Source organism: Colletes gigas, unplaced genomic scaffold (genome assembly GCF_013123115.1).
Source record: "Colletes gigas isolate AHSC1104 unplaced genomic scaffold, ASM1312311v1 Colletes_gigas_Sc00011, whole genome shotgun sequence".
Taxonomy (NCBI): Eukaryota; Metazoa; Arthropoda; class Insecta; order Hymenoptera; family Colletidae; genus Colletes; species Colletes gigas.
The window spans coordinates 7,689,426-7,705,147 of record NW_025106640.1 but is presented as its reverse complement, the minus strand read 5'-3'; the positions used below and the strand labels follow the sequence as shown (position 1 = coordinate 7,705,147).

Sequence of the window (15,722 nt, the reverse complement as noted above, 5' to 3'; positions counted from 1 at the left end):
TTTCTTTTCCAGGTCGAGACACTCAGACAGCGACGACGAAGACTGGTGCTAGCCAAAGTGGGACCCTGGACGGTGGTCCGGTGACGTGGACGCCCCCAGGCGTCTTTGGGTTTGCGCGTGAATCTTCCGCAACGGGAGGCGCATAAATCGTAGCCGCGATATTCGGGAGCGGTGGAAAAAACGGATCGACGGGTACACGCTGCTTGGTCGGTGTCGATCGATCGACGGTCCCGGCCCCCGGGGGGTGTAGTCTCGAGGTCCGCGAGTCGGACGAGAGGTGTACGCGACTGGGATGATCGACGGAGATGAGGTGATGGACGCCGGTTGCACCTCGGGGACACACCGAGCGATCGAGATTCGTGAGACGAATTCTCGTGACCGAGACCAGAGTCAGAGTCAGAGAAAGGATGAGAAACGAAACTAGGCGACCGAAACGAGAGCAAACATCGGATGATCGTTACAGGGACAAACGAAACAAAGAACACACACACACGCGAACGAATCGTCCAGGCAACATCGAAGCAGACTTGTTGTGCCGCGATACGGACGATCGTCGATCGAACGAACGTTAAACGGAAAACCCGGAGCGTTCCGCTAAAGGGACGCTGCCGTAAACTTGAACTTTCTCTATTTTCACGCGAAACTTTCTTTCGTCTCGAACTTCGATAAACCTTCCTTCGCTGTGCTTTTTAAATATCGACGGACCGAGCCGAGGAGGATCCACTTTTTATACGATTATACCGAGGGAAACGCTCTTGGAACGGATCCCTTTTCGCGCGAAACCACCAACTTTTTCATGTCGAGAGACGTTCGTCGCGCGGAGACCACCAGGAAAACACGTCGACGACGCGGGGAAGCCATCACGGCCGGAGGAACGGGGTCTCTTCTTGGTTTATTTCGGAGCTGAGCTATTCGTCAGAGAGGTTCTCGGACGCGCGCAGACGGGACTGGCCAACCGGACAAATAAAACGAGTCTTCTCTGACGAATTTACGGGAGAGTCCGCCGATCACGGCGTCGAGGTTCTCCAGGCTCCGTGGAAAATGATGTCGACGAAGCCACGGGGAACAAGAGTACGCGAGACGTTTCTCTTCTCGATTACGAACGGGAACCGCGGCTACGGGACACCCGTCCCTTCTCGAACGTTCGCGGATCCGTAGACGCGGTTCCCCAAAAAACGGTGCAAACGTTCTTTCTAGACTTCTTTCTTTCGCGGATGATCGGTTACGCGTTCGGCCCCCCTCCCACCTATACAGGACGGATTACCTTGGTAATCGGTCGCTTTGTAAAAAATCGTATTCGAAGCTGCGAGCATCCCGATATCTCCTGTGCGCGCTGAACGATACATCGAACTAAATACGTAGGAATTTTTACTAAACCGATTCTCTTGTATCGCAACAAGTATTCGTTGGTCGCGACTGCTGGAACCGCTTGTCGTGGTCCCGACGACCCTCCGCAAGGGATGTATTTAGGCGTGCGTCTCGAATACACACACACACATACACACACAAACGCGCATACACGAAGAAGCCAGTGAACGATTATTTTGTTCGCGAACGAAGGAAAGAAAGCAAGGGTTGCATCAAGAGGAACCGATCGCGGTATCGTTGTTCCGTATTCTCGCAGCTCCGTGGCGTACGGAGATTAGAAAAATCGAAAGAACGGAAGAGAGAGAGAGGGGAACGAACAGTGGGAAAAAGTGGGTGCAGACGCGCGACGAAACGGAAACGGAAACGGAAACGGAGACGGCGAAGAGGGCCACGAAGTTCTACGTTCTTGTGAAACAATAAAAGAGATATTAAACGAATCGATAAACGGAAACGAGAAACGAAAGGAAACGGAGCGGAAGAAGATAATTCACGAGCACTTGTAAATTACCTCATAATTTTGAATTAAAAATTTACCATCACTGCTACTATACCGTTACTATCACACCTACGAGAAAGAACTATTCCACTACTAATTATTACCGCTACTACTAATAACTACGGCTACTACTATTAATTACTAAATACTACCACTATTACCGCTATTACTATTACTACTACAATTTACTATCACTACTTACTACCGCCATCGATACTACCGCTACACTACTATTACTACTATTTACTACCGCAACTACTACTACCATCGTAAACTACTAATTACCACCACCAAAAACAACACCACCAAAACACCAACCTCTACTATCGCTGCTGCTGCTACTGTTACTACTATCACTACTACTACTGTTACTATTACTACCGCTGCAACTACTACTAAACTACAAAACTACTATTACTACGATTACTGTTACTAATAGTATTATTATTACTACTTTTACTAACGCTACGATTACCGAAACGTTTTATTAAAAATTACAAAACCATTGCTACTACTGTTGTTACTACCACTATAATTGTACGGTTAAGGTGTACGCGAATCACTCGTCGGAACGAACATGGAGAGGCGTGGATCGATCGTACGTACACACGCGCGCGCGCACACACACTCACACACACACACACCACACACAGGACAAACATATACGATAAAAGAAACCGAATTTCGAACTCGCGGTGCGTTTAAAATTAAAAATGAAAAAAAAAAAAAACAGACGTCTGGTTATTATATAGAGCGCGCGCGCGCGTAAGTCGAGAAGGGTTTGCGTGATTCTAGAGAGGACGAGGGATTCGATGAAAGAAAAAACACATGTAACATACTGCCAATCGTACGGGGGTGTTTTAAGCGAAACACACACGAGATACATAAATCTGTACATATTTACATATATGAAGAAGAAAAAAAAAAAAAACCATACGTCTTTTTTCGCAGCACGTATACACGGACATCTACGCGTATGTAGATGTAAATAAAATACGCGAAAGAGAGAGAGAAAGTGAGCGCGATCGGGAACGAGAGTGTAGCGTGAATGCGTGGGAAGCGTCGATCGCGACGATCTACGGAGGCGTAATTAATCATTTTTCGATACCACTTCGCGCTTGCCTGCGTAATCTGCGTACGTGGATTCCGACTGAACATAAATAAACGAAACACGGGAATCGGTCGCAGCCCGGTTACACCGTGTGAACGTACACAGCGACCGGTCCGACGTGAACGAAATTTCGATGCACCTTCGCGGATTCGAGGTTCTCGGCGATCGAACGCGGTTTACCTTTTACTCATTGGCCCCCCGTCAAATGGTTCACGTTCTCGTGCTGGTTCGTACGGTATAGTCGCATCGATGTGATCGTCACTCGCGGAACACGAACACGAACACGAACAAGAACGCGTCGACAGTAAAGCGCCGAAAAGAAGTGCCGTTACCCGGTAAAATAACAGAAAAAAAAAAATAATAAAGAAAAGACAAAAAAAGAAGAAAAAGCAGAAAAATATTAACGATAAAATACTAAACGAATAAGAATTTAAAGACACAGATAAAATGAGCACCGAGAATCTCACGTGCGTGCGTTTCATGTAGTGCAGTCGGTGCTGAGCGTGGTTTTTTCCCTTAAGTGCTTTAATAAACTCAATCGTATTTCGTATCGTCGCGTTTAAACGTCACTGTAAAGAGGATACATAAGTATAATAAAAGAAAAAAAAGAGACAAAAAAAATGATAACACGAAAATGGTGGGCGAAGTGGGCGCGAATGGGGGGAACAGGAAGATGCTTGGACAAGAGGATGATCGATTGTAACACTTTCACTTTCGTTTTATGCATCGTAACGATCTCCTCCAGACTTTTTTCCCGTTATCGATCGCGAGTCTCGACGCCGATGGTTTTTCGTTTCTTTTCTGCCCCCGCGGGTTCTTTGAACATCGATACGATCGCGGGCGGGAAGCGTTCGTTTCAACGTTGCACGGACGCGAAAGTGTTAGGGCGAGACGGGATTATTATTAAAAATGTTTTTCTGTGATAAATCCAAAGAAATCTAGCCGTCGCGTCGATGGACAATTTTGTAGCCCCGAAATACGGTTTGAAACGAAAAGATGGTCGCGCGCGGGCGGGGTGTTGGAAGCCATTCGTGCGCGTCTGTGTGCGTGTGAGCGGCGGATGTCGAGAAATCTTCTAATTTACAAGAACAACAGAGAGAGAAAAAAAAAAGTAAATATGAAACTCTTTAGCGTCGTAAAAGCAAGCATATGACCAAGCTCTTAACGATGACTTAGCGTAACATTAGTTATAACGGAGGAATCTAGTTCTAATCGAAAGCATACGTATAAATGTAATTATAAATAATTAAATAACCAACGCATACGCTCGAACGCGCTGATCAACGCGAGCAACCACGACGCAAACCAAATGAAATTTAAACGAACGGATCCGATAATCGTGAACGACGAGGAGATCCAGCCGACGCGCGTAAATTCGAGTTCTCGCGAGCGAATCACGGCCAGGAGAAGAGCATGCGCGAACAACGATGCTGATTAGGAAGAGATATAGAGCACAAATTCAACGAAACAAACGATCGTTGATACGATTCGGCGTCTGGACGCCCCGCAGCTTAGAATAGAGCGCCGCTGACAAGGTCCAGGTAGACGTTAAAACGGTCCGTGGTGAAATTTTTTCCAGTTTACTATATCTTTCTATTCGCAATCTCGTCGAGACTTCACCTACGCGTAGCGCAGCGTTTAGAGGTTTAATGTTTGCCGCCGCAGTTACTCTAGCTCGATAAAAGAATAAAAATAAACGCCATCCTGCGGGGCGTCGAGACGCGATTGTCCACGGTGTGCGAAATTACGAGAGCAAAACGGTATCGTGGTAAACGTGGAAAAGTGGTGGTGGTGGAGGAAGTGTCCAAAAGACAGTCGCCCGACGGGGACTGCGTTGTATTAATAAAGGAAAACCTCGATCGTAACGTGCGACGTAGCGGGCGAATGAAAAAATAAAAAAAAAAAGAATAACCAAAGAAATGCTTCTCGGCTCGTTCGTAGAAAGTACCGTTAATGACAACGCAACTGCAGAACGTTTACGCGAGCCTCGCGACCGGATACAATTCCCCATCGGTGACTAGGCGGGAAGAGACTTCGAAGGATCATTTTTAGTCGATCGTCGAACAGAATCCATGTACGATTTCATTACTTGCATTTAATTATAATAACGATAAGCGAACGGGAGAGAAAAAGTAAAGGAAGATCGAACGAGGACGTAAACCCGGGGAGGGGCGTAAATGGTGTAACGCGTAAATACCTACGATTAAGAGTTTTTCTACTTATCTATACATACATATATATATCTATATATATACATATATGTATATAAATATATATCTATATATATAAATATGTACACGTAAATGATACGCGTAAATGGTAACGTGCATTTTATATCTATGTATTTATATATAAATACCCGTATGCATATATAAATATGTACGTATAAGCGGTTACGAACGAATAATGAAACCGTATATTGACGCTAAACGCCCTGTCGATAATAAATAGTCACAACAAAACAAACAAAAGAAACAAAAAGGAAAAAAGAAAAAAAAAAAAAAAAATATAAACGAAATAAACTTCGTCACTAGACCTCTCGGCTCCCCGACGAGCCGGAGCTCCGTAGAGTTTCATACTTTTGCAAATAATCGAAATCTCGTCGATACACTATTACACCGATCTCTCTCTCTCTATTATATATATATAATGTATATACATACATTATAAATATACGTATAAATATACTTAAAAAGGTTCAAACGAGAGAACGTTGATCTTGGCCCGTGTCTGAATCTTCGAACGACCGGATTGTTTAACGCGAGGGATGTGCGTGGATGTCAATTCTTTCGAGGTTTACGAATTATTTCTGTGCACCGCTTTCGCGCGACGACGATCTTCGTCGAATCGAGATCTTCTTCGTGACCATCGATTACGTTCGAAAGCATCAGCCAACGCGTATTCTAGATTTATTCTTTAAACACGAAACGAACATTGTCTTGTTGGCGAACGTAGCCCCGGATACTTTTGGTTCCAAAGCATTGGACACTTTTAAATCGTGTTCAACAAGTACAAAAGTTACTTTAGGGTTCGATGGTCGTTTGATGGTTTCGAACGCTCGATTCGACGGGGGTGGCGTCGCCTGGTTACCGATATTCTGTACAGAAAAAGCGTAAATGTATTTTCGAGAGTGCGAAAGTGTGGTCGTGCAAGGGTACTCGGATGGCTGATCCTTCCGGTTCCGAGTAAATCGGTACGAAGGAAGGGGGCGAGAACGGCACACGGTGAAAGAGAGGGGAATAAAATCGTAACGCGACGAATCATTAAATAGTAACAAGAGTTGCCTTAATATTAACACGTTCACAAAAAATACTAGGATACGCAAACGAGAAACGACGAATATTAACGGTGGTAACTCGAGGAGTCGCCTCTTGCGAAAGGACAAAACGCTATTGATCGTGAACGATGATTTTCGCGTCGCGAAAGTCGAGGAAAGGAAGAACAGTCACGAATTAAGCCTTTCTTGGCAAAACGATTCGAACCATCGACTTTGAGTTACGTTTGCTGGCTCGAGGATCATCGTCCACGAAAAGTAGAGTGCCTCGATGTTGAACGCACGTAAGAAATCAAAAAGGGGGTGAGAAAGAGAGAACGGTAGAGCGTTTAGAGGAGGGACGACGAACCGAGAAGAGATTGGCACGGAAGGCAGAAGCGAACAATGTCTGGCTGTGTATTATGCGCCGTGTAGAGCCACGTTCGCACCCTCGATGCACTTAACACGTTCCTTAAGGGATGAAAACTACATTCTGACAAAGAATTTCTCCAGAAATATATTTACATTGCAAAGTCAACGAAAGATAGAGTTAATAAAGAAAGAACGTGTTGAGAAGACCAGAGATGGGCAACAGTAGATAAGACCAACGTATGTTTATTCGACAGAACGATTAAATTTTTGTCCATCGTACGAGACTTTTATTTTTATCCTGTCGGTAACCACGGATGATTTTGATCCAGAATGTTGCCCGTCTCTGGATCAATGTGTTCCTGCGCGTGGGAGCGTGGCTTAATGCTCTTCGAATGCGTCTACGATAGTGCTCTTGATTCAACCGGTTCTATCGGGTGCTCGAATCATTCGACGGCTCGATTACTTTTAATCGAATACATGAATCTAATGGTTGACCAGCGGGATAACTGACCGTGAGAACAAATCTTGAATTTCTCGGGTTTCTGGGTTCCCCTCGGTACGCAACGAAACGATAGATCTAAGCGAAACATTGGGGGATGAAAGAGGAAAGTATAGACGTATATAGAAGAGATTAACACGTAAATATTAATGAAATCTGTTTTATGAATTTTGCATTCGAGGAGTTCCCGTTGTGTGAACAAAACTGTTGTAACTGTGTATATATAAAGACAGATAGAATTGTGTATAAAACGAGGCGATCGTTGGGTATCGAAGGGAGCTGGAGAACATTTTAACGAAGCTTAAAACAATTTTTCATACGATCCGAACTAGGGAGGCGTGGTAAAGGACAACGAAAGTAGAATCGCCGCGATGTCCAAACGCTGAAGCTAGTGAGAAAGAAAAAAGATGATCCCCGTGAACGGTCAACTATGTCTCGCAAGCCTTCGAGTAATGGTAATCGAGTTGATCGAATGGCCAAGTTCGAGTGTACGAGATCGCGTGCAAGGTACGAGAGTAAAACCGAGGATGAGAATCTGGCTACGTGTGACAGTGCCTGAATAAACGAGGGTGTGAGAAGAGAGCTGGAATGCGTGGTTTGCGTGGTTGCGTAAGAGTGAACGAGAACAGGGGGCGAGCGTGAGAGGGAGAAAATTCCGTAGACACGTTTTAATAGTCGCGCGTACCATTGTTATAAACGTTCGTGTAAAGGAGGAAGGGAAAACAAGTGGAGAGATAAACCCATTGAAAGCTTTAACTTTGACTAAAACTAACTTTAAAAAAAAGGGTATAGCGATATAGCGCAAGCGAGTGCTGCTGCCAGTTGCGTGAATGGCGGACGATTGGCGGTCGATTCTGCGCGACGTTGTTTACCGACTATCGGATAAAAGAGAAACGCGTTCATATAATATATAAATAAATATATATATATACATATACATTATAAATATATAATTATACATATACATACGTATAAATAATATTAGTTTAATCTACCTCGATGTACTTTCATTCGTGGTAACGGGCATCGAAATTTCTGTTCTTTCTTTAATATCGTTATTACAATCTCGTTGGAGGTATGCCGTTCGCGCAATATCCCGCCAATCTTCGCGTTACTGTACACTTACTGTATATTACTTATACATATATACATATATACATATACATAGATGTATGCATACGTGAAAATGCAGAAGGAACACTTGTTTTTCTCGGAGAAAGCAGATCGAGTGCGGATTGTACCTTTATACGTATTTCATAGCTCGCGCGGCGCCGGGGAACGCGATCCACGAGGATCCAGCGATAAACGTGAATAACGGGATCGACGATCGTCCACGTGAAATGGATTTTATTTCGCGTACGCAAGAACAGACAAGATCCTCGTCGTCGACGATCGACGGATCCACGCGATCTTTAATTGCAGTCGATTTAGCGAAGTTCTCGGTTTCGCGTGCTCGTCGCCGCGCGAACGGTTCGATTGTATCATTTCTCTTCTTTAATGGAAAAAATAAGTATTCTATACATGTGGTCGCATCTGCCATTGAGGAACCTCCCCACGTGTTAGGAAAAAGTAAAAATAAACAAAAAAAAAAAAAAGAACATATGGAATACAAATAACGAAAAAGGTTAAAACTCGAATATTCTTTGAATCTACGAAAACGACTGGTTCGGTGTCGTGCGTGAATGTAAGAACGAAAGCGTGACGCGAGAAAGAGAGAGAACACGAAGACGCAAACATGCATTATTACTTATGTATTATGCAGTAAACGAGAGAGAAGATACCTACCTTACATATATAAATATTATATATACATATATGTACGTATAACATGTATGTATATATACATATATACATAGCTAGTTCAATTTGCAAATTAGTGTGTATTGTCGCTTCGAAATGCCCAGTCATTACTCGCCAGGATCCAACAAAAAAAAAAAAAACAAAAAACCCAACAACCAATTTCAAGTTCATTCTTTTTTTAAGGAAAAAACCAATAAAATAATGTGTTAAAATATTTCAAGACGCTCGTGTTTTTCACTTAAACTTAAGTAAGAAAAATTTCCACGCGAGTTCCGCTAAATGGAATTCGAGACGTTCGACCGGAAATTGGCACGGTTTCCCTCGACTTCCTGCGAATCGCCACGAACCGCCGTCAGATGGCAGCATGCTTAGCGAAATAAAAAAACAATATCCTTTTACACATAAATATACACGGTTACGAACAAGAGTAGAGTAGTTTTCTCGCTACGGTATTTTCTAAATTTACAAACTTGCACTCAATAGGAAATAATTATTTTCGGCGAAGAATAATATCTGTAATCTTCAAAATACAAGTTTTTACTCCGTTCCTACTTTATTCGTCCCAAATGATTTCCTCGCAAATATTTCCTGCCAAAGGTTCTCTGATTTTTTAATGTTTCAATTATGTTCTGAGTCAAAGGAATGCATTATTAGCTATTCGATATCTATCGTGGCGTTTTGAACATGTATTAAATCACTGTTAAATGTTAGTGCTCTTGATCCAAGAGATGAACGATGGATTATTAGATACGAATAATTAATGGAACATTAATATTTTGTTCGCGAACTATTACGAATTCAAAACGCAATGATACGCATTTCATATAACTTTGATTATTGATTTCTACTGCAGAACTGCTGACAATTATTTCTTACAATTCGTCGCGTTTCTGGAAGTCGTTCTTAAAACGATAGTTCATTTTGGCTACTCCATTTTACAGATTTTGGAACCGAAGAAATAAAATGACAATTCTAAAAATTTGCAAAACTTAGCATTCTCTAAGGACCACAAGAAAAGGAGCTGTAAGAGAAGTAAATAAGACACATCACAACACATCAAGCATAATACTATATGTACTTCAGTCTAATTAATAAACAGTTTCTAAAGCTTATTATTATTATAATAACTACAGTAGTGTCTACATAAAGTGACTGCATTCTTGCCCACTTAAACGCCCCTTTGCCTGTGATGCTCCCTGCCTGTAAGTTAAAGAAAGTGTGACCCATCGGTGGTACATGTTTGCACAACGCCCACGTTTATTGTCAAATAGTTCGCTATTTGCGACGCTAGATGGCGCGCATTTTCGACCTCAAACCCCTTGGTGCTAAAACGCCCAAGTTTGTCGTGGAATAGTTCTTCTAGTTCAGTTGTACCAAGTAATTATTTCGTTTAAAAAGGGAACAGTAACTTGAGCTACCAGATAATGTCATAAAACTGTTTTACCAAGTTATACCCCTTTGTACCTGAAGTATAAGATACAAAGTACGACGTATAAGGTACGACTACATGTACGTCTGAATTTTCCTACAGTCCACCGCTGGCCTCTGATGACTGCTGCTGACCACTCCTGGTACTTCCGACAACGTCTAACGATTACTATGTATTACTGCTTGCTCCTGCTGGTCTCCACATGCCTCTACATGCCTCTACTTGCCCCTGCTGGTCTCTGCATCCCTCTGCATCCCTCTGCTAACCTCTGCTGGCCTCTGCTGGCCTCTGCCTGCCTCCGCTCGCCTCTGCTGACCGCTGCTGGCAACTCCTGATACTTCTGACAAGGTATAACGATTACTATATGTTACTGCTTGCTCCTGCTGGTCTCTACATGCCTCTACATGCCTCTACATATCTTTACATGCCCCTGCTGGTCTCTGCTGGCCTCTACTGGCCTCTGTCTCCCTCCGCTCGTCTTTCCTGACCGCTGTTGACCACTCCTGATACTTCCGACAACGTATAACAATTACTACGAGTTACTGCTTGGTCCTGCTGGTCTCTACATGCCTCTACATGCCTCTACATGCCTCTACATCCCTCTACTGGCCTCTGCTCGCCTCTGCTGACCGCTGCTGACCACTCCTGGTACTTCCGACAACGTCTAACGATTACTATGTATTACTGCTTGCTCCTGCTGGTCTCCACATGCCTCTACATGCCTCTACATGCCCCTGCTGGTCTCTGCATCCCTTTGCATCCCTCTGCTAACCTCTGCTGGCCTCTACTGGCCTCTGCCTGCCTCCGCTCGCCTCTGCTGACCGCTGCTGGCAACTCCTGATACTTCTGACAAGGTATAACGATTACTATATGTTACTGCTTGCTCCTGCTGGTCCCTACATGCCTCAACATGCTTCTACATATCTTTGCATGCCCCTGCTGGTCTCTGCTGGCCTCTACTGGCCTCTGCCTCCCTCCGCTCGCCTTTGCTGACTGCTGTTGACCACTCCTGATACTTCCGACAACGTATAACAATTACTACGAGTTACTGCTTGGTCCTGCTGGTCTCTACATGCCTCTACATGCCTCTACATCCCTCTACTGGCCTCTGCTCGCCTCTGCTGACCGCTGCTGACCACTCCTGGTACTTCCGACAACGTCTAACGATTACTATGTATTACTGCTTGCTCCTGCTGGTCTCCACATGCCTCTACATGCCTCTACATGCCCCTGCTGGTCTCTGCATCCCTTTGCATCCCTCTGCTAACCTCTGCTGGGCTCTACTGGCCTCTGCCTGCCTCCGCTCGCCTCTGCTGACCGCTGCTGGCAACTCCTGATACTTCTGACAAGGTATAACGATTACTATATGTTACTGCTTGCTCCTGCTGGTCCCTACATGCCTCAACATGCTTCTACATATCTTTGCATGCCCCTGCTGGTCTCTGCTGGCCTCTACTGGCCTCTGCCTCCCTCCGCTCGCCTTTGCTGACTGCTGTTGACCACTCCTGATACTTCCGACAACGTATAACAATTACTACGAGTTACTGCTTGGTCCTGCTGGTCTCTACATGCCTCTACATGCCTCTACATCCCTCTACATCCCTCTACTGGCCTCTGCTCGCCTCTGCTGACCGCTGCTGACCACTCCTGATACTTCCGACAACGTATAACAATTACTACGAGTTACTGCTTGGTCCTGCTGGTCTCTACATGCCTCTACATGACTCTACATCCCTCTACATCCCTCTGCTGGCCTCTGCATCCCTCTGCTCACCTCTGCTGACTGCTGCTGACCACTGCTGACCACCACCGATGCTTCCGACAACGTATGACGATTACTACATGTTACTGCTTGCCCCTGCTGGTCTCTGCTTCCCTCTGCAAGCCTCTACTATCCCCTACTGTCCCCTTCTGACCCCTGCTGACCCCTGCTGACCCCTGCTGACCACTGCTGACCCCCCTGACCCCTGCTGACCACTCCTGACCCTTGTTAATAACTTCTCCCATGATATATATGTATTAAAACATTGTATAATGTAAATCTATGACAATAAATGATATAATTTCAAAGAATTCTATGCGTTCTCATCGTTTTTACCTTTCTTTTCCTCTCCTAATCATTCCCTTAGTTTTAAGAGTCCGTCTTTCCGGTTAAAATTGGTTTCCCAAAGTGTCCAGCTCTCGTACTTGTTTCCAAAATCAAAAATTAACTTTTAAACTTTTTTTCTGTAACCGTCACTCTCGTACCTGTTGGCAAAATCGAGAATTCATTTTTTTCGTCGAAAAATTTTTGCTCGAAAATTTCGCCGATTTCCCAAAAATTTCCTGAAACAACTATGGGAAGTCCTGAAACAGCTGGAAAAGCCTGAATCGGCTGGAAAGTCCTGAAACAACTTTTGGGAAGTCCTGAAACAGCTGGAAAGTCCTGAAACAGCTGGAAAGCCTGAAACAACTTTTGGAAAGCCCTGAAACAACTTTGGGAAGTCCTGAAACAGCTGGAAAAGCCTGAAACAACTTTTGGAAAGTCCTGAAACAACTTTGGGAAGTCCTGAAACAGTTGGAAAAGCCTGAAACAGCTTGAAAGTCCTGAAACAGCTGGAAAGTCCTGAAACAACTGAATTTTTAGCAAAGTTCTGAGTTTCAGGGCTTTCCAGCTGTTTCAGGACTTTCCAAAGTTGTTTCAGGACCTCCCAAAGGTTGTTTCAGGCTTTTCCAGCTGTTTCAGGACTTCCCAAAGGTTGTTTCAGGCTTTCCAGCTGTTTCAGGACTTTCCAATTGTTTCAGGACTTTTTGACGAAAAATTTAAACGGGACCCCCCTCAAATCTTTTCGAGGAACTTAGAAATTTTTCGAGCGAATAAATGAATAAGTATCGTTTTATATGGGAAGAGGTGGCAGGTATCTTAATAACTATGGGAATGCTTTGGAGAGGAAAAGAAAGGTAAGAAATGATGAGAACACATAGAATTCTTTGTAATTATATCATTTATTGTCATAGATTTACATTATACAACGTTTTAATACATATATATCATGGCAGAAGTTGTTAACAAGGGTCAGCAGTGGTCAGCAGGGGTCAGGGGGGTCAGCAGTGGTCAGCAGGGGTCAGCAGGGGTCAGCAGGGGTCAGAAGGGGTCAGAAGGGGTCAGAAGGGGACAGTAGGGGACAGTAGGGGACAGTAGGGGACAGTAGAGGGAAGCAGAGACCAGCAGGGGCAAGCAGTAACATGTAGTAATCGTCATACGTTGTCGGAAGCATCGGTGTTGGTCAGCAGTGGTCAGCAGCAGTCAGCAGAGATGAGCAGAGGGATGCAGAGGCATGCAGAGACCAGCAGGGACAAGCAGTAGCTAGTCGTAATCGTTGTACGTTGTCAGAAGTACCAGGAGTGGTCAGCAGAGGCCAGTAGAGGTCAGCAGAGACAGGCAGAGGCTCGCACGTGTCGGCAGATGTTAGCAGAGGCCCCAGCTAGAAGCAGACACATCAAAAGTGATATCTGAAATAACATACATATGTACGCTCATACATAAGAATGATAAAAAAGAATTTCTTTATTTTCAGTAATGAAAATATGTAATATAATTTCACAAAATGTTGTTTTCATTATGGGTACTTTGCTTATGTGCGTCTGCATGCATAGGTCGGAAAGTAAAAATGTATGGGCAGTGGAGAATCTCGACTCATGATTCCAGATCGTATGTCGTTGACGGGAGGTCGGAGTTTAGTTGTCAAGTGCCAGAAGGCAAATGTGAGCCTTGCTCTCTCGAGTCCTACGAGGCGGTCCGAAATTACTTCGGGTAGCTTCGGAGAATGGAGAAAGAGAGCAGGTGTCAATTTGTCTTTGTCGACTTGCCGAAACTCCACGAGCTCACGTACGCGTGATCTGGCATAGCGTGAGTAGTGCACCCGGTGCTCAATCCCAGTGCACCCGATGTTCCGTCGTGTAGATATATATATAAAGTTTTTGTAGCAGACGAAAAACATAACCCCTTTACTGTAAGGGTAGCTAAGTGACATTGTAGGCACGAATGAATTGAAACAAACTTTGTTTGTCGTCGTATGCATAATGGCAAATGATAGAGAGGTGCTCAGAGAAATTTGGGATGGCAAAATTCCCGTTTGTTTTACGCTTGATTCCGAGGAAATATGCGAATTGCAAGGGCCCGATCCGTTTTATTTAATGGTACCTAGGTTAAGTTATTTTCCACTCTGCACAGACAAGGTAAATCAATAAAAGTCCAATAGAGTTCGATGTAAATAAATTGTTACCTCGTCTGAAATTGCTTTTTCCGCGCGAAAGGTACGAAAGCATTTTATACGACACGTGCAAAGCGACACTAAACAGGAACACGAAATGTGGCTAGAATTCAATGGAATACCCCTAAAATGGCATTATCCGATCGGTGTGCTCATGGACATTTATTCTAACGACATTCAGTTACCATGGAACATTGTTGTTCACTTTGAAAGGTTCCCAGAGAATGTATTGATGCATTGTCAAAACAAGTATGTACATCGAGGCATAATTCAATTATTCCTGGCAATGAATCAATTGAATTCGATTGGACTGATCTTTTAGAGAGGCAGCAGAGTCCTATTTCCTATCCTGTATAAAAGAAGCAGATGTATTGAAGCACAGAAGTCAAGTTGTGTCCAGTATGCAAAAGAAAGATCACAATCAGCTGTGGTCTGGCCTGCTCAATGACAAATTCGATCAATTTTGGTCCGTGAATCGAAAACTTATGGAGGCCAGCAACAGCGAAGAAGGTTTCAAATATATACCATTTAGATGCTACACAAGCGAGGACAAATACATTCAGAAGCTCGTGAAACCTATCAACGAAGAGGGTCAGAGGAAAACACTAAGGCATTTGTTGAATGAAGTATTTCCAAACCAGGAGAAGAGTAAATATATGTTCTCTTTTACTAAGGAAATATTCTGTTTTATTAGAGGATATATATAATTTCTTTACAGTCACGGTGCTCACCCATGGCATAGTGCCACCTATGGAAACGCCTCTTCAATGGATGTCCGAACATTTGAGCTACCCTGACAATTTCCTGCATTTAGTTCTGGTGTCATAACGCATATCGAAACGACATGTTAACCGATTATCTGAAAATTCGGTAAACCTCGAGTTCGCGCTCTGTTCTTTTCGCCGATTTTTACTGGCTCTCCGAGCGTGATCCATCCTCTATTGCATATTTATTTTATACGAAATTGTACATGTTGCTATAATTTAAAGAACGAAACGTTGTTGCTTTTATTCTCGTAACGCACGAATTTATCATAACCTCAAAGCCGGTGTGTTGAACTTTATCTCAACTGCAGTGATGGGCCTGTACACAGCTCGGATAAATGTCGGACAATTTGTAATTCGATCATCGAGAATGTATC

General features: G+C 43.8%; 2 protein-coding genes and 1 long non-coding RNA gene across 12 annotated transcripts in view; 2 read left to right on the top strand and 1 right to left on the bottom strand.

Moving 5' to 3' along the window:
* Positions 1–2,780, top strand: part of LOC122398458 (voltage-dependent calcium channel type A subunit alpha-1) — an 89,952-nt gene extending 87,172 nt beyond the window's left edge. For all 10 annotated transcript variants that reach the window (XR_006259184.1, XM_043398301.1, XM_043398309.1 and 7 more), the window contains one exon: positions 13–2,780. Coding sequence is in view for 9 of the 10 variants with exons in the window: in XM_043398301.1 (XP_043254236.1) it covers positions 13–52 (40 nt within the window). In the remaining variant the exon portion in view is untranslated. The remainder of the gene's footprint in view (positions 1–12) is intronic.
* Positions 2,781–10,670: 7,890 nt separating this feature from the next.
* On the bottom strand, positions 10,671–11,679 carry LOC122398462. The gene is made up of 3 exons (XR_006259185.1): positions 11,613–11,679; positions 11,101–11,126; positions 10,671–10,736 (listed from the first exon to the last, which is right to left on the bottom strand). It is a non-coding gene; the product is annotated as an uncharacterized LOC122398462 (long non-coding RNA).
* Positions 11,680–14,305: 2,626 nt separating this feature from the next.
* LOC122398460 (autophagy protein 5) lies at positions 14,306–15,423 on the top strand. The gene is made up of 4 exons (XM_043398312.1): positions 14,306–14,546; positions 14,625–14,830; positions 14,904–15,229; positions 15,300–15,423. Exons 1-4 carry the CDS (start codon positions 14,391–14,393, stop codon positions 15,407–15,409), a joined length of 798 nt encoding a protein of 265 aa, XP_043254247.1. The 5' UTR covers positions 14,306–14,390; the 3' UTR covers positions 15,410–15,423.
* The last annotated feature ends 299 nt before the right edge of the window (positions 15,424–15,722 follow it).

Excerpts from the sequence above, each read along its gene's own strand:
- LOC122398460 (XM_043398312.1), top strand. The coding sequence starts at position 14,391 with ATGGCAAATGATAGAGAGGTGCTCAGAGAAATTTGGGATGGCAAAATT. Across the intron at positions 14,831-14,903 it reads TTGATGCATTGTCAAAACAA|AGAGGCAGCAGAGTCCTATT; the intron begins GTATGTACATCG and ends CTGATCTTTTAG. Across the intron at positions 15,230-15,299 it reads ATTTCCAAACCAGGAGAAGA|TCACGGTGCTCACCCATGGC; the intron begins GTAAATATATGT and ends ATTTCTTTACAG.